The sequence below is a fragment of the Nomascus leucogenys genome, chromosome 3 (genome assembly GCF_006542625.1).
Source record: "Nomascus leucogenys isolate Asia chromosome 3, Asia_NLE_v1, whole genome shotgun sequence".
NCBI lineage: Eukaryota > Metazoa > Chordata > Mammalia > Primates > Hylobatidae > Nomascus > Nomascus leucogenys.
Window position 1 is genome coordinate 148184146 of NC_044383.1, and position 27968 is coordinate 148212113.

Here is a 27968-nt window from a genome sequence, read left to right on the forward strand (position 1 = left end):
CAAGAATAAGACATTTACTATTCTCATTGCACAGATGAAGAAACTGAGGCACACTAAGGTTGAGCTGGTTGGAACCCAGGGAGTTGGTTCTGCAGCCCAGTCCTAGCCCTGGAATCCACAGTGCCCACAACGCTCCCAAGTGAAATATATGATGGAGCATCTATGGCAGGTGAGGTTAGGGGGATTTTACTTTTTGAAAAATGTTTTTCAGTATTTGAGATATTCTCATATAAACATCCATGACCTGTAATGACAGAGAGAGAGAGACAGAGACAGAGAAAAGGAAAGAGAAAGAGAAAGAGAAAGAGAAAAGAGAAAGAGAAAGAGAAGGAGAAAGAGAAAGAGAAGGAGAAAGAACCACTTTAGAAAGTTACTGGACCAGGGAATATTTTGCACAATATGAAATAATTACTTATTATTCTCCCTCCTGATTTGGGAAAATTTTAGAAAATTACAGTGGAAAGCAGCGGCCCCCAACCTTTTTGGCACCAGGGACTGGTTTCGGGGAAGGCAGTTTCTCCACAGACTGGGGCAGGGAGATGGTTTCAGGACGATTCAAGCCCATTACATTTATTGTGCACCTTATTTCTGTTATTTGTACATTGTAATATATAATGAAATAATTATGCAACTCACCACAATGTAGAATCAGTGGGAGCTGTGAGCTTGTTTTCCTGCAACTAGATGGTCTCATTTGGGGGTGATGGGCAACAGTGACAGATCATCAGGCATTAGATTCTCATAAGGAGCGTGCAACCCAGATTCTTCACATGCACATTTCACGATGGGGGGAGGGGGGACTCCTGGTGTAAAGCATTATGTTAAAAATACCATAGCCTGAGATCAAAATTTTAGGCACAAATTTAATCACATTGAATCCTTTGTCTTTTATTAGTTAAAAGGTTGTCCTGCTGCCATCTTAGAATGACTGCAAGTTGTAAAATCTAGATCCGAGGGTTTCAAATCCGAACATGCATAACAGTGCCCTAGAGAGCTGCTAACAATGCAGATTGCCTGCATCCAGCCAGCAGAGTCAGGAAGATTTCGGGGGAGCCCCTGCCCAGTGGAACTCTTAAAACTGCATTTATAACAACCTTCCCATCTCCATTCTAGGAGACTCAGATACAGAGAGCCCATGGCAAATGTTCTGAGGAATCATATGGTATTATTTTTAAAAGCTAACACCCATAAATACTACATTAAATTAAAATTCAGGGATGAATGACTTGTAGCTATGACTCTGTAGCTCAGAGACATAAAAAGTGTAAAAAGCAAAATTATTACCCACTAGGAGATAAACAGGAAAAAAATGGGGACACTTATAGTTTTAACTGCTTACCTCTTTTGTAGAGCCAGAAAAGTCAGCAGCGGTTGGAATTCTGGTAACAATCCAATTTTGGTCTTCTACTTATGTACTCTCCTCTCTACTACTAAATTTAAAAACCAGAACAGCAAACCTAAACCAAGTGATACGGTCGAGCTCAAAGAAAGGCTGAGCTCAGGAGAAAGACTGAGCTCAAATGCCTTATGTCTGCCCCAATAGAGACTAGCATTGAACTCACACATCCTCCCTGTGAGCACAGCCACAGCTCACCACCGCTTTCTTATGACCCAAACTTATGTCCAGAGATCTCTGAGTCTCCTTAACAGACCTCCAGGTAATCATTAATAATTGAGAGGAAACATGCTTACTTGGAAATCTTATTATGCACGATGTTTATTAATGACCCTCCATCAGGAAGGAAGCAACAGGCAGCACCTGTGTGGCTGTTTTGTGCCAGGCACTCTCTGGGTACTTGCCTAACATTATTTTATTTACCCTCACAGCACCCTGAAGATCAGATGTTATCCTGATTTTCATTATCCCTGTCTTCTCAAGTAAAGAATCTAGGCTGTAAGAACATTAACTGATTTACCTGCCATCCCATGAGACACAGATGATGGAGCTAAGACCCAGGGTGGTGTCCTTGTGACTTTCAACTTGCCCTTTGATATTTCGGCCTCTCTTAATTTAGCTACATGAAATGTTAACCTATTATGTACTCTTAGTTCAATTTTTTGGTTTATTTGTAATCAGAAATGATACAATATGGCACCTTCTCAATGAGCCCATCAATTCATATCACTGTCTATTAACTCAGGATGTCTAGCTACTCATTAACAAATGTCTACCAAATTATTCCACAGCTTTGCTAGATAGTATAAATAAACAGGAGAAGAACAAGACATTATAAGAAAACAGCGACAGTCTGTTGCAAACAAAGAGAATCAAGTAAGTAAGGCAAAGACACTAAAGGACTCAGGAACATCGCTACATAATGTTGACCAGTAACTATTAATACAATGTAATACGAAATAGGAATGCAAAGGTATTGACTGAAGGAGCTATAAAATTAAGAGATATTCTACTACTAAACTATTAGAGTATGTATTCTAAAATAAAAATAATTTATCTAAATAAGTTAAATAGGAAGTAATATCTAATTTCAGCAAGGAAAGCTTATCTTCAAGTTTAGATGAGGTCCTTAATTACAGTAACTATCACATATGGCTGCTCTGGGACCCACAATTTGAGCTGTGCAGCAGATCATGGTTTGCCACTGGGAATTCTTTAGTCTTGTCCAGGAAAGATTCTTAGAATCTGCATAATGGAAACAGTTACTAAGACACCATGTATATATGCTTCACTTGCTAACTTCAGAGTTCTAGAGTTCTGTTTTCATATTTTCTGAGTTATTTTGTGTTAGCATGAAAGTATATTTAGAAAGTAGGGCTACTTAATAATATTTCTTTAATCAAATTCTTCATGTAAAAACTTTTGGTCCAAATACCATTTCTGCTAGAAAAATTTACCTCCCCCTAGTATACAACAGTAACATTGCTGTCAAGCCAGTGATGCATCATTGATAGAAATGCATTGGCCACAGCATGAAATAGCATCACGTGGTAGTTTTTATGCCAGTGCACATGAGCTGACAGCCTTACTTGGGTCTTGCATGTAGAGCTCTCATAGGGCAGGGAAGGCCCAGAATACAGCAGGTTTGACTGCACATCACAATATTAGTGGTACTTTAAAAAAATGACTTTGGGTCAGAGAGTTCTTTATGAGTAAGAACTGGGGATAACTAAGAGGGCTCAGGTATCTGCTACTTTAAAAAATGTCTTATAGGGGCCGGGCGCGGTGGCTCACGCTTGTAATCCCAGCACTGTGGGAGGCCGAGGCGGGCGGATCACGAGGTCAGGAGATAGAGACCACGGTGAAACCCTGTCTCTACTAAAAATACAAAAAATTAGCTGGGCGTGGTGGCAGGCGCCTGTAGTCCCAGCTACTTGGAGAGGCTGAGGCAGGAGAATGGCGTGAACCTGGGAAGCGCAGCTTGCAGTGAGCCGAGATTGTGCCACTGCACTCCAGCCTGGGCCACAGAGCGAGACTCCGTCTCAAAAAAAAAAAAAAAAAAATGTCTTATAGGACATTAAGAGTCATAAAAAGGAGACTGGGTGTGGTGGCTCACGCCTGTAATCCTAGCACTCTGGGAGGCTGAGGCAGCGGATTGCCTGAGCTCAGGAGTTTGAGACCAGCCCTGGGCAACATGGTGAAACCCTGTCTCTACCAAAATACAAAAAAATTAGCTGGGCGGCATGGCGTGCACCAATAGTCCCAGCTACTTGGGAGGCTGAGGCAAGAAAATTGCTTGAACCTGGGAGGCAGAGGTTGCAGTGAGCCGAGATCGCGCCACTGTGCTCCAGCCTGAGTGACAGAGCAAGACTCCATCAGCAAGAGCCAAAAAAAAAAAAAAAAAAGCATCATAAGAAGGAAAGTAAAAATGACTATTCTTCTAATCGCTTTCTGGATTCTTTGCCTTTCATTGCTTCTATAGTACATATTAACATTACAAAGAAATCTGAATTAGAATAGACAATCATTTCCCTTACATATAAAAATGTAACTGAATAAAGACATTACCCTAACCATCCTGGGGTTACATTCCTATATACTCTTGGATTCAATCTACACCTTCTCAACTAAGCACTTACAGACGTCTGGCTTTATATATGTACACATCAGTAACTAGAACTAAGTGTTGAGGTAATTAACAAGGAGACAACAGAGTGACTAACTCTGGCCATGATGAAAATGGCAGATCTAAGATGGAAATACCCCAATATATACTAGGAAATTCCCCAATCCTAGAAATACAGTCGGCCTTTCTCCCTCCCTCCCACCTTCCCTCCTTCCTTCCCTTTCCTCTTTCATTTTTTATTTCTTTTGTAAGACATCTAGACAAAGTTTAGGTGCTATATAACCCAGGGACAATCTTCAGCTTCATTGTGTGAGATTTTATTCATGATTGCCTTATCACACACAATGACAGGGAGTAGGAGAAACCTCATTTGAGTACATAATCTGCCGAGTGTGATTTAAATGTCAGTATCTGTGGTCTCTCTGCAGTTACAACCCACTGGTTTCCTCTATTCTCTTATCACTCAGAGGTGAATTTCTAATTCTAGGAACTGGTCATCATCAGAAATTGATGAAGACTTCAAGACATTAAATCAATTCATCCAGTGCTACATGGTACCTTAAGAGACCATTAATTATACTAAATAACGTATATTCATTTATTCAACAAATATTTATCCAGTGCCTACCCACTGGATAAAAATAATCACCCTGGGTGTTTAGATGAATGCCTAATGACAAAGGTGATGCTTATGCCATTCTAAAAGTGATGAATTGAACTGAACATTTATTTCCACACAAACACCTACACACAGATGTTTATAGTAGCTTTGTTCATAATTGCCAAAGTTTGGAAGCAACCAGCGTGTCCTCAGAGGGTGAATAGATAAACTGTGGTACATTCAGACAATGAAACGCTATTCAATGCAAAAAAAGATATATGTGACCAAGCCATGAAAGATACAAAAGAAACTTAAATGAATATTACTAAGTGAAAGAAGGCAATATGAAGAGGCAACTTTATGATTCTATCTATAGGACATCCTGGAAAAGGCACAACTATAAAAAGGGTAAGCAGATCAGCGGTTGCTCAGGGTAGAGGGAAGAAATGGGTGATGAGGTAGAGCACAGAAAATCTCTAAAGCAGTGAAAAGACTGCGCAATCCTACAGTGTTGGATCCATGTCACTAAACATTTGTCCAGACCCTAGAATGTACAACACCAAGAGTGAACCCTAATGTAGAGGACTGGCTCTGAGTGATAATGATGTGTCAATGATCAGTCATAAGAAATGTACCACTAGGGGTGGGCCGGGCGTGCTGGCTCACGCTTGTAATCCCAGCACTTTGGGAGGCTGAGGCAGGTAGATCACGAAGTCAGGAGTTCAAGACCAGCCTGGCCAAGATGGTGAAATCCCATCTCTCCTAAAAATACAAAAAAATTAGCCGGTTGTGGTCATGGGGGCCTGTAATCCCAGTTACTCAGGAGGCTGAGGCAGAGAATTGCTTGAACCCGGGAGGTGGAGGTTGCAGTGAGCCAAGATCATGCCACTGCATCCCAGCCTGGGTGACAGAGCAAGACTCTGTCTGAAAGAAAAAAGAAAAGAAAAGAAAAGAAACGTACCACTGGGAGATGGGGGTGGGAATGTTGATAGTGGGGAGGTTGTGTGTAAGTGGGGGAATGAGGTTGAGAATTTTCCATAATTTCCACACAATTTTGCTGTGAACCCAGAACTACTGCTCTAAAAAACAAGTTTCACTAATTAAAAATCAAATTGCTGCTTTCAAGGTTCATGGTTCACAGCCACATAGGAGATGGCTATCTTAGCCTCATGTAAGGTGGAGAATTAGAACTAAAATCCTTATGTAGATTGGAGTCCTAGAAAAGCAATGACTTTAGTTAAAGGATGGACTAGAAAAAAAAAATCTACCCATCAGAACAGGTAGAAGAAAAGAAAACTTATTGACTTGATACCAGACCTTACATTTGATGGTTTCTAACCAGAGATCTGCTCTTCCTTCGATAAAAGGGTCAAACTTATACAACTTATATAGTCCATTTTCCACAACGCTGAAAAATAAACATAAAAAAGTAGTTACACACTGCATGCCAGAGACAAGCTTAAAACTATGGTGAAGAGACACACTGCCAGCCTGCCACGAAGCAGAACCACAAAGCCCAAGAACTCACATTCTAACACAGAAACCTTGTGAAAATATAATCTTCCAAGGGAGAGAAGCAATACTCACCATCAGGATTAGTTACCTAAGAACCACAGACACAGTATTTTGTATAGATATCATTAAATTTCTAGTTTTCAAATGATTAAAGACTTAATGGAAGAACTTTGAAATATAAAACAAGAGCAGGATTCCATCAGAAAAGCCAGTGACATTGGAAAAAGAATCGGATAGAAAACCCATCAATGAAATATCCATTCTTTGAATGCCACTGGGAATGCAAAATGGCCCAAAAACGGTACAACTATGAATATACAACTAAGGGCAAGAGAAAGGCATGATTAAATTACCTGGAATGCAGCACAAAGAGATCAAGTGATGAAAAACTTAGAGAGGAAGTAAGAGGTACTGAAAAAGGAATAAAAAGTTCAACATATAATGAACTTGTATTCTAGAATTAGAGGAAAATGCAAAAGGAAGAGAAGCAATATTTGATGACACTGGTGTATATTTTTCTAGAACCAATACAAATGTTCTCATACGGTAATCACAGTGAACACGGAAAGAAAGCCAAAGCTGGACGCATGGATGTGATAGTGACTAACCTCAAAGATATGAAATGATTTCTAAGGCTGCAAGACAGAAACAGATTACCTCCAAAAATACTGCAATTAGACTCACAGCATACTTACCAGCAGCAAAGATAATAGCTATATGCTACGTCTTCAAAGGACTACAAGAGAATAATCTCAATACAGAATTATCTTTCCTGTAATTCAGAAAATCAGACAAGTTATTCCTAAAGAACAACAAGGTGGGTGATGTGAAATGCCTTGTCAGATACCACAAATTATAATAAAACTATAGTAATTATAACAACGTAGTATTGGTGCAGGGAAAGACAAACAGACAAACAGAACAGAGTAGAGGGTTGAAAATAGATCCAGGTATACATAGAAACTTGATATATGTCAAAGGTGTCCTTATGATGCATGACTATTCAATCATGGGAATACGCAACAGGAGATCCCTATGAAGAAAATGAAATAAAACTGGATCTTGCATGGACAACACACGTACAAAAGATAAATTCCAGTTGTTAAAGACCTATATTTAAAAACTAAAACCTTTTTTTTGTTTTTTTGAGACAAGGTCTGGCTCTGTCACCCACACTGTAGGGCAGTGGCACAATCTCAGCTCACTACAACCTCTGCCTCCAGAGCTCAAGCCATCCTCCCACCTCATCCTCCCAAGTAGCTGGGACTACAGGTGCACCAGCCTGCCTGGCTAATTTTTGTGTCATTTTGTAGAGACAGGGTTTCACCATGTTGCCCAGGCTGGTGTTAAACTCCTGAGCTCAAGGGATCCGCCCACCTGGGCCTCCCAAAGTGCTGGGATTACAGGCATGAGCCACCATGTCCAGCCAAAAACCAAAAGTTTAAAATGCATACAAAAATATTCTTTAAAAATATTCAAGGCCAAACCATAGGAAAACTTTCACATTAGACACAGAAAATACAAATCATAAACAAAGATGAAGTAAGTTTTCCACATTAATGTGGGAAATCTTATACATCCAATAACAGCATCAAAGTTAAGGAGACAAACCAGAGGTTGGCAGGTTGTTTCCTACATTAGCCCCAAAATACTAGTATACATTGTGCATTAAAATCACATTTTAAAACCATCACAGGCCCATTAGAAAGTTTGGCCAAAGTATACTAAATGCTCAGAAGACAAAATGCAAATGAATAGTAAATGTGAAAAGATGCTTAATTGAGTAGTAATTAGAGAAATGCAAGTTAAATCTACAATGACAGAAAAGTTTACACCAGTCAGGCTCAAAATTTCAAAAGTCTGAAAATATTAAACATTGGCGAGGATGTGAATAATTCGGAGTTTAAATTGTTATGATCACCTAGCAGAGCAATTATTTAGTATCTATTAATAGAAAAGCTGAAGTTATTGGTGCACAAATACCACACCTAGGAATTGTTCTAGAGAAACTTATACCTGTGCACAAGAAGACTTGTATAAGAATGTTCAGTGCAGCACTATTTGTGAAGCAAAAAAATTAGAAACACCTTAAATTCCCAATAGCAGGAGAATAAATCCATTGTGATGTCACACATGGAATGTTATTCATTAGTGAACACAGGTGACCTACTGCTGTATCCACTAACACGTGTTAATCTCAAAATATGACTGAACAAATATGTTCAGTTGCATACAATAGGTAACATCATATCATTTACTTAAAGTTTAAAAGCATGCAAATTAGCAGTATTCCATATTACTTATAGACTGGAAAATAAATTTTTTTTTTTTTTGACAGAGTCTTGCTCTGTTGCCCAGGCTGGAGTGCTGTGGCGCAATCTCGGCTCACTGCAAGCTCCACCTCGCAGGTTCACGCCATTCTCCTGCCTCAGCCTCCCGGGTAGCTGGGACTACAGGCGCCCGCCACCATGCCCAGCTAATTTTTTTTTTTAGTAGAGACGGGGTAATAAATGTATTTTTTAAAGTATAAAAGCATAGTTGATAATGACAAATCCGAAATTCAGGATAACAGTTACCTCTGTAGAGAAGGAAGAAATGGAACACAATCAAAGAGAAGGACATCCAGGGCTTCAGTTTTAGTTGCAATATTTTTCTTAAGCTGAATGGTGGGCCCACTAGTATTTGTCATATAATTCCCATATTCTTTTCCATCCTTGGGGTTTTGAAATAATAATTACAAATATGTATCTCCCGACAAAGTTTATACAACGGTTTATATATAATTCATTCATCTTTCACTTGTAATGGAAATCTGACTTGCACAGGAAATCAAGATTGCTAATGTCAGGCTTGCAAAAGAACAAGCACGCTAATCAAATTCAAAGTCACTAATGTAATTTCCATGTATTTCTATTACAGTTATCTAGATTCTACATCTAACCTCATCTTGACTGAGAATGTATGTATATATTCTCAAATAAGCTTTATCTGAAGAATGTCTTACTATATATTATTTGGTAGCACTAGGTATCAAACACTGAGGCTCAAATTTATATTTCTGTTCTGTTCTAACCTCAACAACAGACAGATAAACAAACTTCCTACTGGAGATCGCCACCTAAAATTTATTTGAAACCTTAAACCTCTCAAATAAAGTTTATCTGAACTGCCCTCTCCCACAATAACCCATTCCTCTTTTTCTTCCACTCTCCTCTGTACCTGGTGGCATCAATATCTAACATGAGTTCTATATCTCACATAGCCAAGTATCAATGTGTCATACTTCAATTTTCTATTTCCCTTGCATCTCACAATGAGTACATCTGCTAGTCCCGTTGACACAACCTCTAAAACATCACGAAGCTATATGTGTCCCTCCATTACAACTTCTAGTACCCTAGTGAAGCCCCATGCTCCCTCCCCCAAACACCAAGACTAGCCTCCCAATTAGCCTCCTTGCTTCCACCAACTTCCAGCCACACTTACCTCCCTTACGGCCTTGGCATGTGCTTACCTAATGCCCACTCTAGGTCCTTCGCTCCCTCTCTCTGGAATGATTTTCTCCAGGTATTCCCAGGGCTGGCTCCTTTAGCTTTCAGCTCAAACTTCACCTTCCAAGAGAAGCTTTTCCTAAATTTCCAGTATAAGGTAGTGTCACCAGTCCTCAGCCTATTTTAATTCATTCCAAGCACTTATCACTAACTAAAATTTACCATTTTTATTGCTTTACTTGCTTTAACCCTGAAGATTGTATTTGGTTGCACGTACCAGAATACTGACTACAGAAGTATAACCAAATTGGGGTTTATTTTTTATGCTACAAGAAGTCTAGACGAAAGCCATCTAGAGCTGGCTGGGGGCTCCCTGATGCCCTCAGCAACCCAAGTTTCTTCTATCCTTCTGCTCTGTCCTTTTAGCATGTGGCTTTTATCTTCATGGAACTCTGACTAAAAGCATTAATAACCTTCTTGCACATGGAATGTAGGCTCCACAAGAAAAGGGACCTTGTCTGTCTTACCCATCACCAGAAGAATGACAGGTCCTGTGTTAACAGCTTGATCAGCTAGACCTGTGAAAGAGGAATTCAAGAGTCCTCAACCTCAGCATCATTCCTGCATCCTGGGAGTCGTGCACAACAGCCTCCATTTATTGGCCCTGGAGATTCTATCCGGATTTCTCTTCTCATGAAGCTCTGGCCTTCATGGTCTTCTTTATTGGCCCTGCTTTAGTCCAGGGCTTAGTCTCATGTTACAGTCTCCTAAGTGGCCTGCCACCTGCCTCATTTCTCCTGCCACCCTGTCACACCCACGACACAAACTGATCATATTGATCTCTACAACTCTTATGTTTTCTTAAGGTCTGCACTCAAATAGAAAGCTCTATAAAAGCGGGGATGCACCTGTCCTGCTTACCACTGTTCTCCAGGCCTAGGAACCGGGAGTGCTTGCTGTAGAGGAGACAGTCGGCAAATATTTATTAAAAGAATCCAAGGAAGCATCTAAATTCTCGAAGATTATGTGCAAAGCCCCTCTGCATTTGACCCGGCTCATCCTTTTCCTGGTATCACCTTCCTCATTCTCACTTTTGCCGTTTGTTTAGTCACAGCAAATAATTGTAATTCTAAAGTAGTGCCAGACCTTTGCATCTTTTCATATTTTATAGTATCTGCATAAAATATTCCTTCCTTTTAAAACAGAAATCTTCTATTTATTTCTTAATTCCCAGCTTATGATTCTCCTCAGCTTAGAGGACAGCAGCCTAGGGGAGCAGATAGTGCCTCCTGGATGCAGCACTTTGAGGATGATGATGATGATGATGATGAAGATGAAGATGATGATGATGATGATGATGTTAAAATCACAACGCCAGCAACTGACATTGTGGGGTGTTGCAACGTACAAGGCACTCTTGTAAGTATTTCTGTATGATGACTCATTTAACCCTTGTAGCAACCCCATGAGGCAGATAACACAATTTTTCTCATTTTTAGGAGACGAACTGAGGCACAGAGATATTAACTAATGCACCAAAGGTCAAAATGGCATAAGCTACATTCCAACCCATGTGGCCCACCCCCTAATCCATGGACTAGGACTTGTCCACATATTTGTACACTGTGACCTGAAAGATTGTTGGGAGCAGGGCTCATGCCTTATGATACATAATGGGTTCCCAATAAAAGACTGTTGAGTGAACAGATTTTAAAACAATCAGTTGTATAAATACAGAATGGGGAAACTGGCTTACATATATATATAATCTTGTAAAAACAGAGTCCGGGTTTAAATGGACTGTATGGCTCTCTAAGTCATATCATTAATCCTAAAAATAAATTACAGGCCACATTAATAGGCAGATTATACCAAGGGGCATGTAGTAACTCCAGCACAGATCAGGCCACTTTGAGAATCTAGTACAGTCATCTCTCTTTAGGAAAGACCAAATGGAGTTCGTCCAAAGTAGGTAAAACATATGGCTGCTAAAATAGGAAGAGAAATAACTAAAGGGCATATGGATTATCTTCAAGTATCTTAGAAAGTGTTATGAACGAAAATTTCTTCCGATTTAAAAGGGCAGAACAAATCTAAGGGTGGAAGAACAACGTGCTGAGATAAGGAAGCAAATTTCAGTGGTGTGTGCTGGGCCCGCTCAGGCTGCCTCCTAAGAATGGACAGGGAACACCTCTTCCCGACGCCGCCTTCAGTGTTACTATGTTGGTCCCTTAAAAAAAACAGGGCTGGCAGGTTTTGCAAGGAAACTCCGAAGTGACAACCAGAGCTTTGTATTTATAGAGAGTCAGTTTACCTGCTTATCGCTGCATTTAACCCATTTAGTTGCTAAAAAAAAAAAAGAAAAAAAATGGACTTGGTTGCCTTGTGGAGAATGGATAGTAGCTGAGCCTTGTGGAGAATGGATAGTAATTGAGAATGCTGCAGAGAGAGATGACTTCGTAACCAACAGATATGTATCATCAACGTGCACAGAAACTTAAGGAAGGGCCAATGTGATATGCATATTGTTGTCAGTCCTTTACATTGAGTTATTTTTAAATTTATTTTTCAACGAAGTATCTATAAAAACACTATATGTAAAACTATTTATAGGTCAGGAGGCTGAGGCAGGAGAACTGCTTGAACTGAGACCCAGGAGGCAGAGGTTGCAGTGAGCCAAGATCGCGCCACTGCACTCCAGCCTGGGCTACAGAGCGAGCATATAAGAAACCCAGCTTGGCCAGGCGCCGTGGCTCATGCCTGTAATCTCAGCACTTTGGGAGGCCGAGGCAGACGGATCATGAGGTCAGGAGTTCAAAACCATCCTGGCCAACATGGTAAAACCCCATCTCTATTAAAAATACAAAAATTAGCTGGGTGTGTTGGCACACACCTGTAATCCCAGCTACTAGCGGGGCTGAGGCAGGAGAATCGCTTGAACCCAAGAGGTGGAAACTGCAGTGAGCTGAGTTTGCACCACTGCACTCCAGCCTGGCAACAAAGCAAGACACCATATTAAAAAAAAAAAACAAAAAACGAACCAACCAAACGGAAACCAACCATTAAAATAAATCCATTAAAACAAATACAAACACGAAAAGATTAGTATCTATTTAATCTGCAAGGCTAAAGCCACACAACTAGATTTCAGGGTACTACAAAATGACAGATCATATAAATTCAAAATCTTCATTCTGCTTATCAATTACAGAGGCAAAAATATAACTATTTAAGTGGGTCTTAGAATGTATTTTGTCTGCAGAATGTATTTTGTCTGATCCTCTTGCCCTCTACTTTACATTCAAGCGACTCATGAATTCTTAGGAGAAATCTGAAATTACTTCATGCCCCTTGTTAAACAGATTTTGAACAGTAAGTACTCTTGTAAAATTGCTCCCCCAAATAAAATTTCATATACAGATATATTCAGTGCATTTAAAAAGTAAACTCCATTAGAATAGAATATAGTATTTTCTTAAGATAACTGTTTAGACTTAAGTCAACGGAGTTCCCACAAATATATTCTGTTCTCAGGTTAGTTCAAGTGTGGAATAGGCAATTTGGCATGGGGTAAATCTGTCCCCTTTTGCAATGTTTTAAAACAGAATAAATCATGGGATGAATTTACTGCACATCACAAATAAAATGTTTATCTTTTCTTTGTGAATTATTCATCAAATTAAACTAATAACAGGTTAAAATTTGCTTATGTGTCAGTCCTTTGTAGGTAACATTTCATATAATACTCAAAACAAACATATAAAAATACAGGCATTATTACTATCTACACTTCATATAGATCAGAAAAGTAAAGACTAGAGAGCTTAAATGACTTGTCCTTCCCAGAGAGTCTGACTTTAGAGTGATTCACATCTACTGTACTTCATTATAACAGTGTATTTGAAAGTCTAGTTGAACTCTAAGTGATTCATCTAGTGTATGACATTCTTGAAGTTTTGACTTCTCATTTATATATAGCAATAAGCACATGTGTAGGATGGCATCATAAAACTCCCTTGGAATGAAAAAAACATATAAAAGGTTTTAGGCTCCTAAAGAACAGCATGTATCTCAATGTTCCTCAAAATGAGAAGAATTGACTCCAAGGTACAAAACAGGTAAACTGAGGAAGCAGATGTTAATTAACTACTTTAGCAAGGTTCTGAAGTTCTTAGTGTCCAAGGTTTAAATAACATCATAACTATCTTAAACAAATGTTTGTGTTTATTTCCTCTCTTTTCTGAACAATGTTTTTGATGAATTACGCATAGATGGAATGCAAACACACAGACCCAATTCCCTTTGAAATACGTAAGGCTATAAAAATGAGCAGAAAATATCCTTGGCAAAACCTGCACTGAGCTTTCAAAAGCCCACATATTTGAAATTGAGTTTGTGATGTACTCAAAACATAAACATCAGTGGGTTCTCGCATTCCTCATTTCTCCCTCTAACATCAGAATATTCTATTAATTTAAAAAGCAGAGTACTGTGCCATAATTAGTCTACATATTAAATTTTATCTGAGTGACACCTCTGAATGCAAAGTATCCAGAACAAATAATAAGACAGGAAATATTCCATGCAAAATAAAATTCAATGACAGAATAAAATCTTCAATCCAATGCAGTTTACACAAGTACACCCACAAAAATTATAGTTTTTCTCAAGAAATGCATTCCCCAAATGAATGTATGCTTCTCTGTGTGAAGACATATATGTACAAAAGGCTAAAACATTTTTTAAAACTCCAAAAACAATTGATACTAGAACAGGATACCGACACCAACTTTATAAATCATGGGCTTGCACAACAGTTCAACAAATACTTGATGTTCTGCCTCCATTCAAATGAGTCTGCATCCTCTGATTTAGCACGTGGCCAAAGAAAGATCTTTTAGCCCATCTTTCTTTGCCTTATAAATGCTACTATGGCAATCTTCACTTGTTTAATGTTAATTTCAGTTAATTTAACTTCTTTTGCTAAATTGTTTATGAGAATTTTATTTTTATCAAAATTAAACCTAATATTTGGAAAAAAAAATTAACACAACATATTAGGCCAGACTCTCCCATTCCCATTTAATTGTGTTTTCTGTGTCTTATGGGCATCACCAAAGTTATACTTTAACACAAACTATTATAACATAAATGATCATATCCCACACATTTAACTTCATCTGCCATTTAACTTATATCTAAGGAAGATCAACGCTGGAGTAAATACTTACTAATGGTAACTTATTAATTAAAGCTATGACCCAAGCCCCTACATAAATAGAAAATGAAGGGGCACACAGACTCCTATATGTATTCATCATAAGTGAGTTTGGTACATAAGCTTCAAAGAGGTTTCTCATATACAATCTCATTGTTCCTTGACAGTAATCTCAGGCTTGTTACAATGACTTGGTAAAAAGGGAAAAAAGTAAAGATGGAATTTCAGTGAATCATCTTTGGGTTCAGAGCTTTTGGGTGTATAGACACAACCTCTCATTTCTTAAATTCTCCTCTAAAGGGTGATGACTATATTAAGCAAAATCTCAGATAACATCAGGTCAATTGGATGATGGAATCTTAGTCCAATAATGGAGACAACAGAATGTCTGAAACTAGGACTTCGGTGAACAGTAACACAGTTTCAGTGTGTCATCTCTTCTCTATCATTTATCAGGTTTCCTGTACCCCAGTAAGATGCATCCTATGTTAAGAGTTTGGAGATTGGATTGCTGCAGAGTTTCACCCTCTCACACGTTGCTTGCCTTGGAATATGAGTGTAATCACAATGGAAACATCTGTGAGATGAGAGCCTATTAAATGAATCCACAGACTATATATCTTCAGCCTCTTATAAACTGGAAGAATCTCAGCTTTTTTTTTTCTTCAAGTCTACGCTTATCGATGGCAATCCTCAGAGATGTTCTGTAAGTCCACACGGGCACAGAAATGTCAAGGCTTCCTTTCAACAGAAAAATAACATTTCTGAGGGTTCTGAATTATGTAAAGAGGTAAGTCATTCAGGGATACTTTCTGACACGTAGATGCAACCAGACACAAATAGATGAAATAAGCGTCTACCCAAAGTGAGCATTTGCTCTGTACAGATGATCATTCTTTGATTCTAGACTTGGACATGTAGCAGCACTTACTAGTTCATATAATAATGTACCTGTTCTTTGGAAGAACTCAAGAGGATATGTACATTTGCCTAAATAAAGGAGGCCAGCAGTAAGTTCCATTTGCAAGGCAACCCTTCAGAGAGAAGATGCTTGTATCAGTCCTGTAGCGAATGAGAATCTCATTTACATGACCAATCTCTTACACAGAAATAAATCACTGCGCAACTGTGCTCTGGGTGTAATGGTATTGAGTCTGGCCTCCTTTTATCTTATAATCAGTTAAAATGGGAACTATATTGGTCATTTACAGAATTCTTTTATATACAAACAAAAAATCATGGTGGAAATGTATTCAGTGCTCTAAATTGATACTAGCCTCTTTCTGTTTTATAGTCAAAAGAGAAAGCAATCTCTACTAAAGATACAAAAATTAGCTGGGTGTGGTGGTACGTGCCTGAAATCCCAGCTACTTGAGAGGCTGAGGCAGGAGAATCACTTGAACCCGGGAGGCAGAGGTTGCAGTGAGCCAAGATCATGCTATTGCACTCCAGTCTGGGCGACAGAGTGAGACTCCGCCTCCAAAAAAAAAAAAAAAAAATTGAATAAATTACCAAAAAAAAAAAAAAGAAATTTGAATTAATTTAGTTCACAAATGAAGCCATTACATCCCTAAATTCTATTACATACATATGTTACTAATGTTTATAACCACAACAGATCATTTATTTCCTTTTTTTTTTTTTTTTTGAAACAGAGTCTCTGTGGCCCAGGCTGGAGTGCAATGGTGCGATCTCGGCTCACTGTCACCTCTGCCTCCCAGGTTCAAGAGATTCTCCTGCCTCAGCCTCCCAAGTAGCTGGGATTACAGGTGCACACCACCACGCCCAGCTGATTTTTATATTTTTTGAAGAGACGGGGTTTCACCATGTTGGTCAAGCTGGTGTCGAACTCCTGACCTCATGATCTGCCTGCCTTGGCCTCCCAAACTGCTGGGATTACAGGCATGAGACACTGTGTCCAATCTGGCACAGTGTCTAAAATTATAAATTTTAGACACAGTCCTAAAATTATAATGTATGACTAACAAGTCAATTTAAAAAGTATGTACAACTGGAGTACACAATTGTCAAGGACTATTTACTTTTGCTTAGTTTAAATATTTGGTAAAGAGTTTGCAAATAAATATTCATCATGTCTATTCAGATCTATACTGTGCTAAAACTTCTGTTTAAGACTTCAGGAAAGAGGCCAGGAGCAGTGGCTCATGCCTGTAATCTCAGCACTTTGGGAGGACGAGATGAGTGGATCACCTGAGGTCAGGAGTTCAAGACCAGCCTGGCCAACATGGTGAAACCCCATCTCTACTAAAAATACAAAAATGAGCCAGGCATGGTAGTGGGTGCCTGTAATCCCAGCTATTCAGGAGACTGAGGCAGGAGAATCGCTTGAACCCGGGAGGCAGAGCTTGCAGTGAGCAGGGATTGTGCCATTGCACTCCAGCTTGGGCAACAGAGCGAGACTGTCTCAAAAAAAAAAAAGAAAAAAAAAGAATTCAAGAAAGAGGCATTAATGTCTCTATAAGTTTTACTCACCCTATACTCTTAGTATGAACAAATCTTTAAATGTGTCTGCTAATCAATTAAATTATTTTTCTCATTTCTTATGTTAAATATCACTCATTGAATACATACTCTCCCTTTAAAAGAGAGACAAATAGCAAGCTTGTTTATTTTCTAAGAAAGTGATAGTTTCGATTCCTCTGTGAAAGTGGACAGATATCCTAGGTTTTTTTAAAATTCAACTTTATATTAAAATGCTTACACATTCTAATGCAGTTGTAAGAGACAGCAGAGAAAGATGACAGCTACCTTTTCCCCAGCTTCCCCCAATGGTAACATCTTGCCAAGCTAGATGTTGTAATTGTACTATAAGCATCGTTACAGTCAGCACAGAGGACGGCCGTCACCAAAGGGTCCCTTCTGTTACCCTTTCACAGACACACCCTCCTCTCGCCTGCTTCCGCCCCCTTCAGAATCGCTAGGAAGCATGAATCTGCCCTCCATTTCTATCATTTTGTCATTTTGAGAACGTTATATAAATAAAATTATTCAGTGTACGATCTTTGGGGATGGGCTTTTTCCACACAGCACATTTCCCCTGAGATCCATCCAAGATATTTTGTTAATCAACAGTTGGCTCCTTTTTTACTGCTGAGTAATATTCTAGGGTATGGAGGTACCAGTTTGTCGAACCACTGACCCACTGAAAGACATCAGAGTTGTTTCCATGTTCTGCTAATGTGAATAAAACTGCTATAAACATCCATATACAGATTTGTGTGTGTACCTATGTCTTCATTTCTCTAGGATAAATAACTAAGAGTATAACTCTGCCATCTGGTAAATACATATGTCATTTTTTAAGAAATTGCTACATTCTTTTCCAGAGTGGCTCTACCATTTTATATTCCCACTAGCAATTTGCGAGTAATCTAATTTCTCCACATCCTCACCAGCATTTGGTGTTGTCTTTATTTTGTATTTTAGCCATTTACCGATTTTACTGACTACTCTAGATATTACTTTATACATTCTTAACTTGTCATGCTCTACTGCAGTTGCTATTTTAAAGGTTAAGTTTAGAAATCTTACCTTTCCTTGCATCTGTGTTTATGTTTGCCTGAAATGTTTCTTCTACATGTAGAACTACATTAGACAATGCTATAACTTTTGCTGCAACCCTCTAACATAATTTAGAAAACTCAAGAGGAGAAAAACAGTGCATTGTATTTACCTATATTTTTGCTTACTGTGTTTTTCCCTCCTTCCTAGTGTTCCAAAATTCCCTTTTTTGTTGTTTCATTTGTTTAGAAAATTTCTTTAGCCATCCTTTTAGGGTAGGTCTGCTGGTGACAAATTCGCTTAGTTTTTCTTTATCTTAAAAAAAAATGTATTGATTTGTTCTTTCTTCCTGAACGACATTTTCACTGGGTATAATATTACAAGTTGGCAGTTCTTTTCTTTCAGCATTTGAAAAACATTGTGCCACTTCCTTCTAGCCTTCATGGTTTCTGATGAGAAATCCACTGTAATTAGAACAATTTTACCCCTATAGGGAAGGTGTGATATTTCTCTGGCTTCTTTCAAGATTTAAAATTTGTCTTTAGTTTTAAGAAGCTGAATTATGTTGTGTGTTGGTGTGGGTTTCTTTGGGTTTTTCCTGTTTTAGATTCACTCAGCTACATGAATCCATCCATAACTTTGTCTCTTGCAAACTTCGGAAGTTTCCAACAATTATTTCTTTGAGCATTTGCCCACCATTATCTTCTCCTTCCAGGAATCCCCTGACACAAACTTTTAATGCTCTGTTAGAGGCCCACAGGTCTCTGAGGCTCTATTCCTTTTTTCTTTTTCCATCCTAGCTTTTCTTTGCCATTTGGACCGTGTCATTTCTATGTTCTATCTTCCAGTTCACTGACTCTTTTCTCTGTTCCTTCCATTCTTATGTCAAACCCATCAGTGAGTGTTTTATTTCAGAAATTTCAAACAAAAGGCTCTCCACTCAGCCTTTACTAGTGTTGGTGGGGACAAGGATAGGGCCGCAGTGTTTCTGTTGCGTTTGGCTGGAGTAGACTGGCTATTGTCTAAATATTTTCTATGTTGCTAGGCAGCCCCTTTCTCAGTCCTCTGGATAAAAAACACACCATTGTTGGGGATTTCTTCCTTCCTTCCTTTCTTCCTTTTCCCTTCCCTTCCCCCTTCCTTTCCCCCCTCCCTTCTCTCTCTCTCTCTCTCTCTCTCTGCCCCTCCCTTCCTCTCCGCTTCTTTTCTCTTCTCTTTTCTTTTTGTCTATATATGTTGACATTTCCAGGTTGCCAGTTTCTTCAGTTCCACATCTAAGGTAATGTAGCAAAAAGAAAACTCAAGAAATTCACCTCTGTGTTCTTCCTTGGGTTCTAAAATCCCTAGTCTGTCCACATTCTTCTCACCACTTTCAGAATCTTCCTAAGCTTGTACAGCGGAGCTTTGAATAACATGGGTTTAAACTGCATGGGTCCATTTATATGCAGATTTTCTTCTGCCTCTGCCACCCCTGAGACAGTAAGACTAACTCCTCCTCTTCCTCTTCCTCTTTAGCCTACTCAACATGAAGACAAAGACAATGAAAATCTTGATGATCCACTTCTACTTAATGAATAGTTAAGTATCTTTTCTCCTTTTTGTAATGCTCTTAATGTTTTCTCTAGTTTTTTTATTATAAGCATACAGTACATATTACATATGAAAAATATGTATTAATCAACTGTTTATGATATCAATAAGGCTTCCCGTCAATAGCAGGCTATTGGTAAAGTGTGAGGGGAGATAAAACTACACATGAATTTTGTCTACATAGTGGTTGGCACCCCTAACTCCATGACTCCATGAGTCAACTGTACAGTATGCAATGTCTGGGCTTTTTAGTGTAGTTGCTGGGAGGAAGAGGGAAAAGTATGTCTACTCCAGCTTCCCAGAAGCAAAATCTGCCAGATCATTCATTTTTCAATGTCTATATATTTTCCCATTTTCCTTTAATTTTTTAAAGTTCTTAAAGTCTTGCCAATAACAAAACTGAACAGATGAGTGTGTAATGAAAATAACTACGCTCTAACAGTGCTTCTCTAAGTGGCCTGTGGATATGCTCTCCCAGAACTGAAAACTCTATGAAAATTTTTTAGATGTGACATCAATTCTATTATAATCTTACAAATACCCTTTGCCAGTTAAATAGACAAACTCGCTTTTTAAAATTATGACATTTCATAAGACTATGGTCTCAAGCTATAGTTCCCCAAAGTACCCGGGGTGAGGCACTAAAACTAATTTCCTCCTCAAAGAAGGTGAAACTGAGTGTGAGACATACTGCTCAGTATGTGGGGTGATCATTGCCTCAGTTTTCCTAGGACACTCCCCACATATAACTTTTGTCCTGGAATAATTATTGACAGGGTCTTCTTTTATACTCACAATATCTCATTTTGCATGATAAGCTAATATGTATATTCATATCACCTATGATAATGAAAATGAAAACAGGAGGAAAACACCCAGCAAGCATAGACACCACCCCAGCCATCTCTTCTTCTCTTCAGGACACCAAGGTGAATATTTAGCACCCATTAGTGGAGGCATTAAGTAGCTCATATGGAAGGTCCATCTTCTTTTTCTCAGCAGCAACTTATTATTAGATATTTTGTGCTTATACTGTGAAATATAGCACCTGAAATGATAATGGGTAACTAAATGGTATTGACTAAACAGTTGTAAACATATGTTCTAAGATTATACAAGAATATCAAAGGATGCTAAAACTCTGCCAGTTGTACACTTAAAGAAAATATAGCCATTAATTTGCAATTACGTGCGTAACTTCCTAGTCTTTACAGTGAAACTCTCCTATGAACAAAGTTTGCCATCTTCTCGGCACCTAAATCATTTAACTGTGATTTAATAGGAGTTCCATAAGTATGAACCTTTCTTTTTCACTGTCCTCAGACATAAGTTGTCAACAGCCAGCTAGACATCTCCAAACACACGTACTCAGCTAGCATCAACTCCCATCATGTTGGAACAATGCAGCATCCTTCCCCCAACCAAACCAGGTCTTCAGACTTCCCATTTCCCTCAATGGCAGGCCATTTTTCTCTAGTTCCCCACCAATGAAACTTCAATGCCAACTTAGTCAAGGTTATGTGAAATATAGCCCATATTTTATTTTTTGTCCAATCTTCAACATTTCTTTAGGTTCTACAAGAACAAGAACCCATCCTTTTTGGCAAGCATTCTCTATGCTCATGCCCCCATTCCTCCATCTACAGAATCCTACCTCAATTCAATTCATCCATGAAGTTCTTCCTGGTGACTTCCAACCAGATGTGTTTTCTCCACCTTTAAAACTTCATAATATTTTTAGGTGCGATACGGCAGTTATGTTTCATATTCTTATATTACAGCTATTAGGTTGAACCACATGAAATCGTTGAACGTGTAAAAATGGCAATCCCATATGGTTCAATCTAATATTTCTCTTGGTTTTAGGGCTCATAAATAAAGAGCACTCTCCATGAAAACAGGGGCTGAGTTAGGGTTCTCTTTTGGATCCCCTGAGAAACCTAGGACATTGGAAGCGCTTAAGAAGTGTTTGTCAAAAGAAAGACTCATAAATCAACACATGTCTGATGCATATATGTTTGCAAAGTCAATCATCTGAAGCAGTTAGTCTAACTACAGATGAAATCGCTAATTGTTTTACGAATCAGCACAAACGGCAGTTTAGAACCTGAAGGTTTTGGCAATATAAAATGTTTTGATTCAAGGAGCTGTTTTAAAATTATTTATTTGTGAAGGAAACATCCTTGGATTTAGAGGTTGGCAGATACAGTGAAAATCTTTTTATGTGACTGAAATAGAAAAAAAAAAATCAAAACACTTTTTAGCACATGCACTTCCCTTATAAAACCAAATTGCCTGAAAGCAGAGCCCAGCAGTTTGTGCACAATGAGTATGTGCCTCAACACCATCAGCAGGAGATGCAATGCAGAATGACAGGAACAATTTGCATTTCTATAGCTTCTTTGTATACCCAAATTCTGAGAGCATTTTACAAAGCCATAAATATCATCACCCAGAAGAGACAGGGAAAGGATACAGATACAAGGATGGACTTTGCGTACTCTGACCCAGGAGCCCCCCTGCGCGGAGCAGTGATACCCACACAGCTGTAAACCTGACTGCAATTAACTGATGCTGGTTTAAGAAAAGGGGAACAGGGTCCTTCACAGTCACAGGGACCATTCCCAGAAAGCGTTTCGTCTTTCTTGCATTCACAAAGAATAACGTCAACAAATGGTGAGTTGTATTTGCGAGTTTCCCCAACAAAGGACTGGTCTCTAGTTCTAGGTGATGGTGGTATTATCAATCACCTCACCAGTCCCCCTAATTCCTATAAAAATCACCAATCCGAATGACACGTGTATAGGGCTTTCATGGAGCTAGGAGCAGTGGGCTGCCAGAAGCTCTGCTGGGGCCAGGAGAGAAGAGAGCATCCTTCACTTATTACGTTGCAGGGGCCTATTTCCAGGGACGATGTTACTGAACCTTGGAGAAATTCAATGCAAAGGTATACTTTTGTTGTGCTCCAGGCTTCCTTCCCCACCAGCTGCGGAACTGTGTGATTCTAGTCCTGGCCAAGGAGTGCCCAAAGCTAGTTAGTTGCCAATGGGGCCTGGAGCCCACACCTCCTCTAGCGCAGCATAGCGGCAGCCCTCACTATCCTCCAGGGGTCACAATTGGGTTACGAATTCCTCACAGTGCAGGGACTGAGCAGCCTGATTGGGAACAATTTATTTGAATCCTTCTTCATTAAGATTCAAATGGAATAAGTAAGGTAGAAATTGAACAGACACAGAAATTGTGTCTTGCTTCTCCTGTAGTCAGTAAACATTTATTCACTAAGCCTAGCTCATGTGTTCTTTCTCTCTCTTTCTCACTCGCAGTTGTTCTTCCAATTTTTCCTGCTTGCTGTTTTAATGCATAATTAAGGTCAGAATTAATGAAGCAGTGTGGAGTAAAGTTCAAGGAATCCCCAGGCACTATTTATTCTATTAGATCTCAGGCATGAATGTCAGATTGGCAGCGCAGGCGGCATGAGCAATGGAGCTGGCAGCATCCCAGGAACGGCCGCCAAGGGAGACTCACCTGCACGGTCCAGTCATTCCTCAGCTCCTTCCCTGCGAAAATCACACGCAACTGGTCAGCCGGAACCCCCTGTCGCTTAGCAACCACCTCCTTGAGCTGGAAGATGCTGGTGTCAGAATCGACCTCCACTGGGAAACCATGGCTGGAGTTGAACCTGACAAACACTGACCAAGGAAATTGGAAGGGAGAAAAGAAAGTGAGCATCACTCGAAGCCCTTAAATGGCCATAGCAACATTTCTCAACTGACTTACCCCTCGCAGCCCTTCAGTGAATGGTATATATTTTCTTTCACTTACAACAAAAAACTTAATGCTATAGAGCAATATTTGGGAAAAACAGAGTTACCCATGAGATTTCCCTTTCACATATTCGTCAATGACCTGCAAACCAAAATTGCATTCTCCCTTGATATCCATCCTGGGAAACAGAATGGCTTGAGCAGGACACTTGCTTGACTGGAATTGAAAGAGTCCCATGAGTTTATTGAAAAGACTCAGCTCTGACAGCTCGTACACACTCACACTCCCTCCACAGTGACCCTCTTAATGAAAATAGGAGGCGATGTGTTAGCACTCAAGGTATCGCAATGGAAAAATCCAAGCTGCTCTATAGACCAGAGTGAAGACCCACTCGGGGATATGGCTCAGAGCCCTAGACTTGGATGGTCCTGGCCAAAATGCTCCACTGGGTCTATGAAGACAATTATTTGCCCATTTTTTTTTTGGCAGGGAGGGGGCAGGGACGCTAGTGACACCATTTGTCTTATTGAAGCCACTGTTCCCCGTGAGACCCAGGCTGCATCCTCTAGTCTGTCTGTCTGCATGCCGTCTTCTCACTGCTCCTGCTGTCCCACCTCTTCAGCGTCTCTCACCTGCCCTTTCCTTTCCATTTTTCTCTCACTGCTCGAAGTCACACTCTCATCACATCTTTTCTAGAGTCTCATAATAGCCCCCAACTGGAGTCTTGATCCATGCCATCACCTCCAAAAGGCCCTACACAGTTCTGCAAAATGAGCCTTATTAATACAGAGCTCTGTCACACCACTCAAATCCTTTAAGTCTCACACTGTCGGCTGGTGAGGAAAGACTCCAAGATCCCTTTCATCTAGCACAAACCTATATTACAGCATTTTCTTCATTAATCTCCATGTGTACTCTGTTAAACTAAATGCTCCCAGAAAAAAAAAATCACAGAAAACTGCTGCACACAACTTCTTGCTTTTATTCATGACCTCCCTCCTTCTCCTCTTCCTATTGAAATCCTGCCTGCCTCCAAGGCCCACTTCAAATGTGACCTCCTCCAAGAAGCCTCTGGCTATCAGCTCCTGCAAAAGCCTGATCTTCCTTATTCAGGGCACCAGTGACATTTACTATGTACATCTTATGATATTCACCACATTCCTCATGGAAGCAGGATAGCATAGGGGTTAAAAGTACATCCTGAAGCATTTGGAAGACCTATGAAAAATCCCCACAGACTCCTTTAATTGGCTTAGGATGCTAGGGGTCAATCTATTAACCTCCCTCTTTAGGTCTCAGTTCCCTTATCTTGAAAACATAAATAAACCACAGACGATATTATTTGACTCATTAAATAATATTTATATTATTTAAAACTATCGACTTGTAACCTTGAAAAATAATGGACATTTAGCTGTTTTTGATATACATCTTGCCTTCTTTAAAAGATAACAAACTCCTCAAGGGCAAGTGCTATTGTTTATTTACTGCTGTGTTTCTTCTAAATGTAGTACTATAGCTAATTATTTCTCACTATCAGTGTGAGATGACCCACCTCATCATAATTATAATAATCATTACAATGCCAATAATAATCAGGCGCTTACTATGTGCCAGCTATTGTGCTCTTATATGGTTTTTCTGAGCCTCCCAGTGATCTGGTCAGGTCCCTATTATTATCCTTATTTTATAGAATAATAAATGAAGGTCCAGGGAATGGTACCCACTTTTCTAAGGACATTAATTACTTTCTAAGAGAACCAGGTTTCAAATTTATTTCAATCTAACTCTAAAGCTCATTCCATTTCTACTAAAATTTAAGGCTTCCTGAAATCATCTCAGAAGAAAAGTCCAGGCCGGGCACAGTGGCTCAAGTCTGTAATCCTAACGCTTTGGGAGACCAAGGGGCAAGGATCACTTGAGCCCAGAAGTTCAAGACCAACCTAGGCAACAAAATGAGACCCCATCTCTACAAAAAAAATTTTTAAACAATCAGCAGGGTGTGGTGGCGTGCACTTGCAGTCCCAGCTACTCCGGAGGCTGAGGTGGGATGACTGTGTTAGCCCAGGAATTAGAGGTTTCAGTGAGCTATGGTTGTGCTATTGCACTCAGTCACCCTGGGTGACAGAGACCTTGTCTAAAAAAAAAAAAAAGTCCACATTTCTATCCCTCATGATTAAAAAGATAATAATAAAAAGGCTTTATGACATATATGACAGAATCAGATATTCCCTATACGGGTGCGTAGTACAAATAAATAAAAGCTCCAGTGAGGAGCCAAGAGCAAAGGACCGTGAACAATAACCATGAACAACATGGGCCCCAAAACAGACATGACGCTCAAGTGAGGGCAGGTGGCCCAGATGGCACCACAAGAACATGCTGACATCTCTGACCAGCATGGAAAGTGTTTAGAAAAAGGAAGGACAACCAGTGACAAAGTGCTCCAAATAAAGAAAATTCATGGCCGGGTGCGGTGACTCACGCTTGTAATCCCAGCAGTTTGGGAGGCCGAGGCGGGTGGATCATGAGGTCAGGAGATCAAGACCACAGTGAAACCCCGTCTCTACTAAAAATACAAAAAAATTAGCCGGGGGTGGTGGCAGGCGCCTGTAGTCCCAGCTACTGGGAGAGGCTGAGGCAGGAGAATGGCATGAACCCGGGAGGCAGAGCTTGCAGTGAGCCAAGATTGTGCCACTGCACTCCAGCCTGGGCGACAGAGCGAGACTCCGTCTCAAAAGAAAAAAAAAGAAAAAAGAAAATTGATGAAAAACACTAATTACAGAGGAAAAGGTGCTTTTGATACACTTTTAAATCAATTTCATTTGACACCTTTGAAAATAGAGGGGAAGAAATAAAAACGTATTGGAAGCCCCAAGGTATCTTCACAGCATCCTCAGATCAGAGACCGTAAGACAACCAATTCATCAGATAAGACACACGACAAGTTAGGGGCTATAGGGACAAAAGATATGATCCCAATTCTAAATTTCATTTTTTACTCGTGAGAACAGATTTAAAGTAAAACACCATAGGAAGGAATGTTGGAAGAATTGGCTGAAACTTGTGCCAAAGGTGCTATAAAACCACATAAAAATTCCAGGAGATCCTAAGTTTATGATTTTGCTCCAGGGGTTCAAATCATGGAACTCCTACTGCAAGGACAAGAATTATTTGTAAAGGGAAACTGCAAAAAATATTCAAGATACCTCTGTACAACTATTGAAATCCTAAGTATACACAAGTTTTTTCTATAATAGAAATGTTACAGATTTAAAGCATCAGCTCAATTTAGATAAATCATAAATACTACAGATATGAATATTTTTAACAGTAAGTCTAATATACAATATAAATTTAAAATGGAAAGATAAACCAAATACATAATATTTGACCAACTAAAACATTTGCATGAATAAGAAAAAACATCTTAAGAAACTCACTGAGTTCATAATCAGGCGGCATTATGTGAAAAATGGCTAGTGCTGAATGGCAGTAATGTGATTTGCAGTGGGTCTCAACCTTCTTCTGACATATGTGGGAAACATGTCATGTCCCATCTGTACCAGCCCCTGAACTCCAGCCATGATTTCCAAAACAGGAGTGGAGGGAAGTACCCAGTCCTCCCCACCTACTACATCTTTAAAGTCACAGAAAGCAGAACATCTTCAGAGCTACATAAAGAGAAATTTGAATGCTGGTTGTAACGCTTGCTAATTTTATGACAAGCTACCTGGCCACCTTGACTCTTAGTTTCCTGATCTAATAAGTGGGTATAAGGGATGCAACACCAATGTCTATTACACAAGATTTATTGAGATTATGGATGTATTAGAAAATCTCAGAAAGAGACTAGTACAGGGCCTATCCTCCTAGTGCTGGGCAAGTGTGTGCTCTAAAAATAGTTCCCTATTCTAGGCACCTAGAGGGGGTAGAGCTAATTGAAGCAGTGTCCTTTGCTTGCATGGTAACTAAGGGAAATTAGATACAATGTGGGTAAATACTAAATAAAGTAGCCAATTTTTCTGGATTCTGCTCCTCTTGGTGGACAGAAAACTCCCAGAGACCAAGAGATATGATAGAGAATATGGCTCACCTCCACTTTCTAAGGTTTAATTATATATTAAAAGCTTGGAAATGCATTGTTTTAATAATTGTTTTGATGACATATATTACAGTATCAGAAACAAACAACATATCAGTAAACATTATAAAACATGTGTATTATCAATCAACATCATAAT

General features: G+C 39.4%; 1 protein-coding gene across 1 annotated transcript in view; it reads right to left on the bottom strand.

Moving 5' to 3' along the window:
• The window catches only part of PRKN (parkin RBR E3 ubiquitin protein ligase), a 1393859-nt gene that overhangs the window by 1083342 nt on the left and 282549 nt on the right, over positions 1–27968 (bottom strand). The window contains exon 2 of the mRNA XM_030809943.1: positions 23485–23648. Within this exon, the coding sequence (XP_030665803.1) occupies positions 23485–23648 (164 nt within the window). The remainder of the gene's footprint in view (positions 1–23484; positions 23649–27968) is intronic.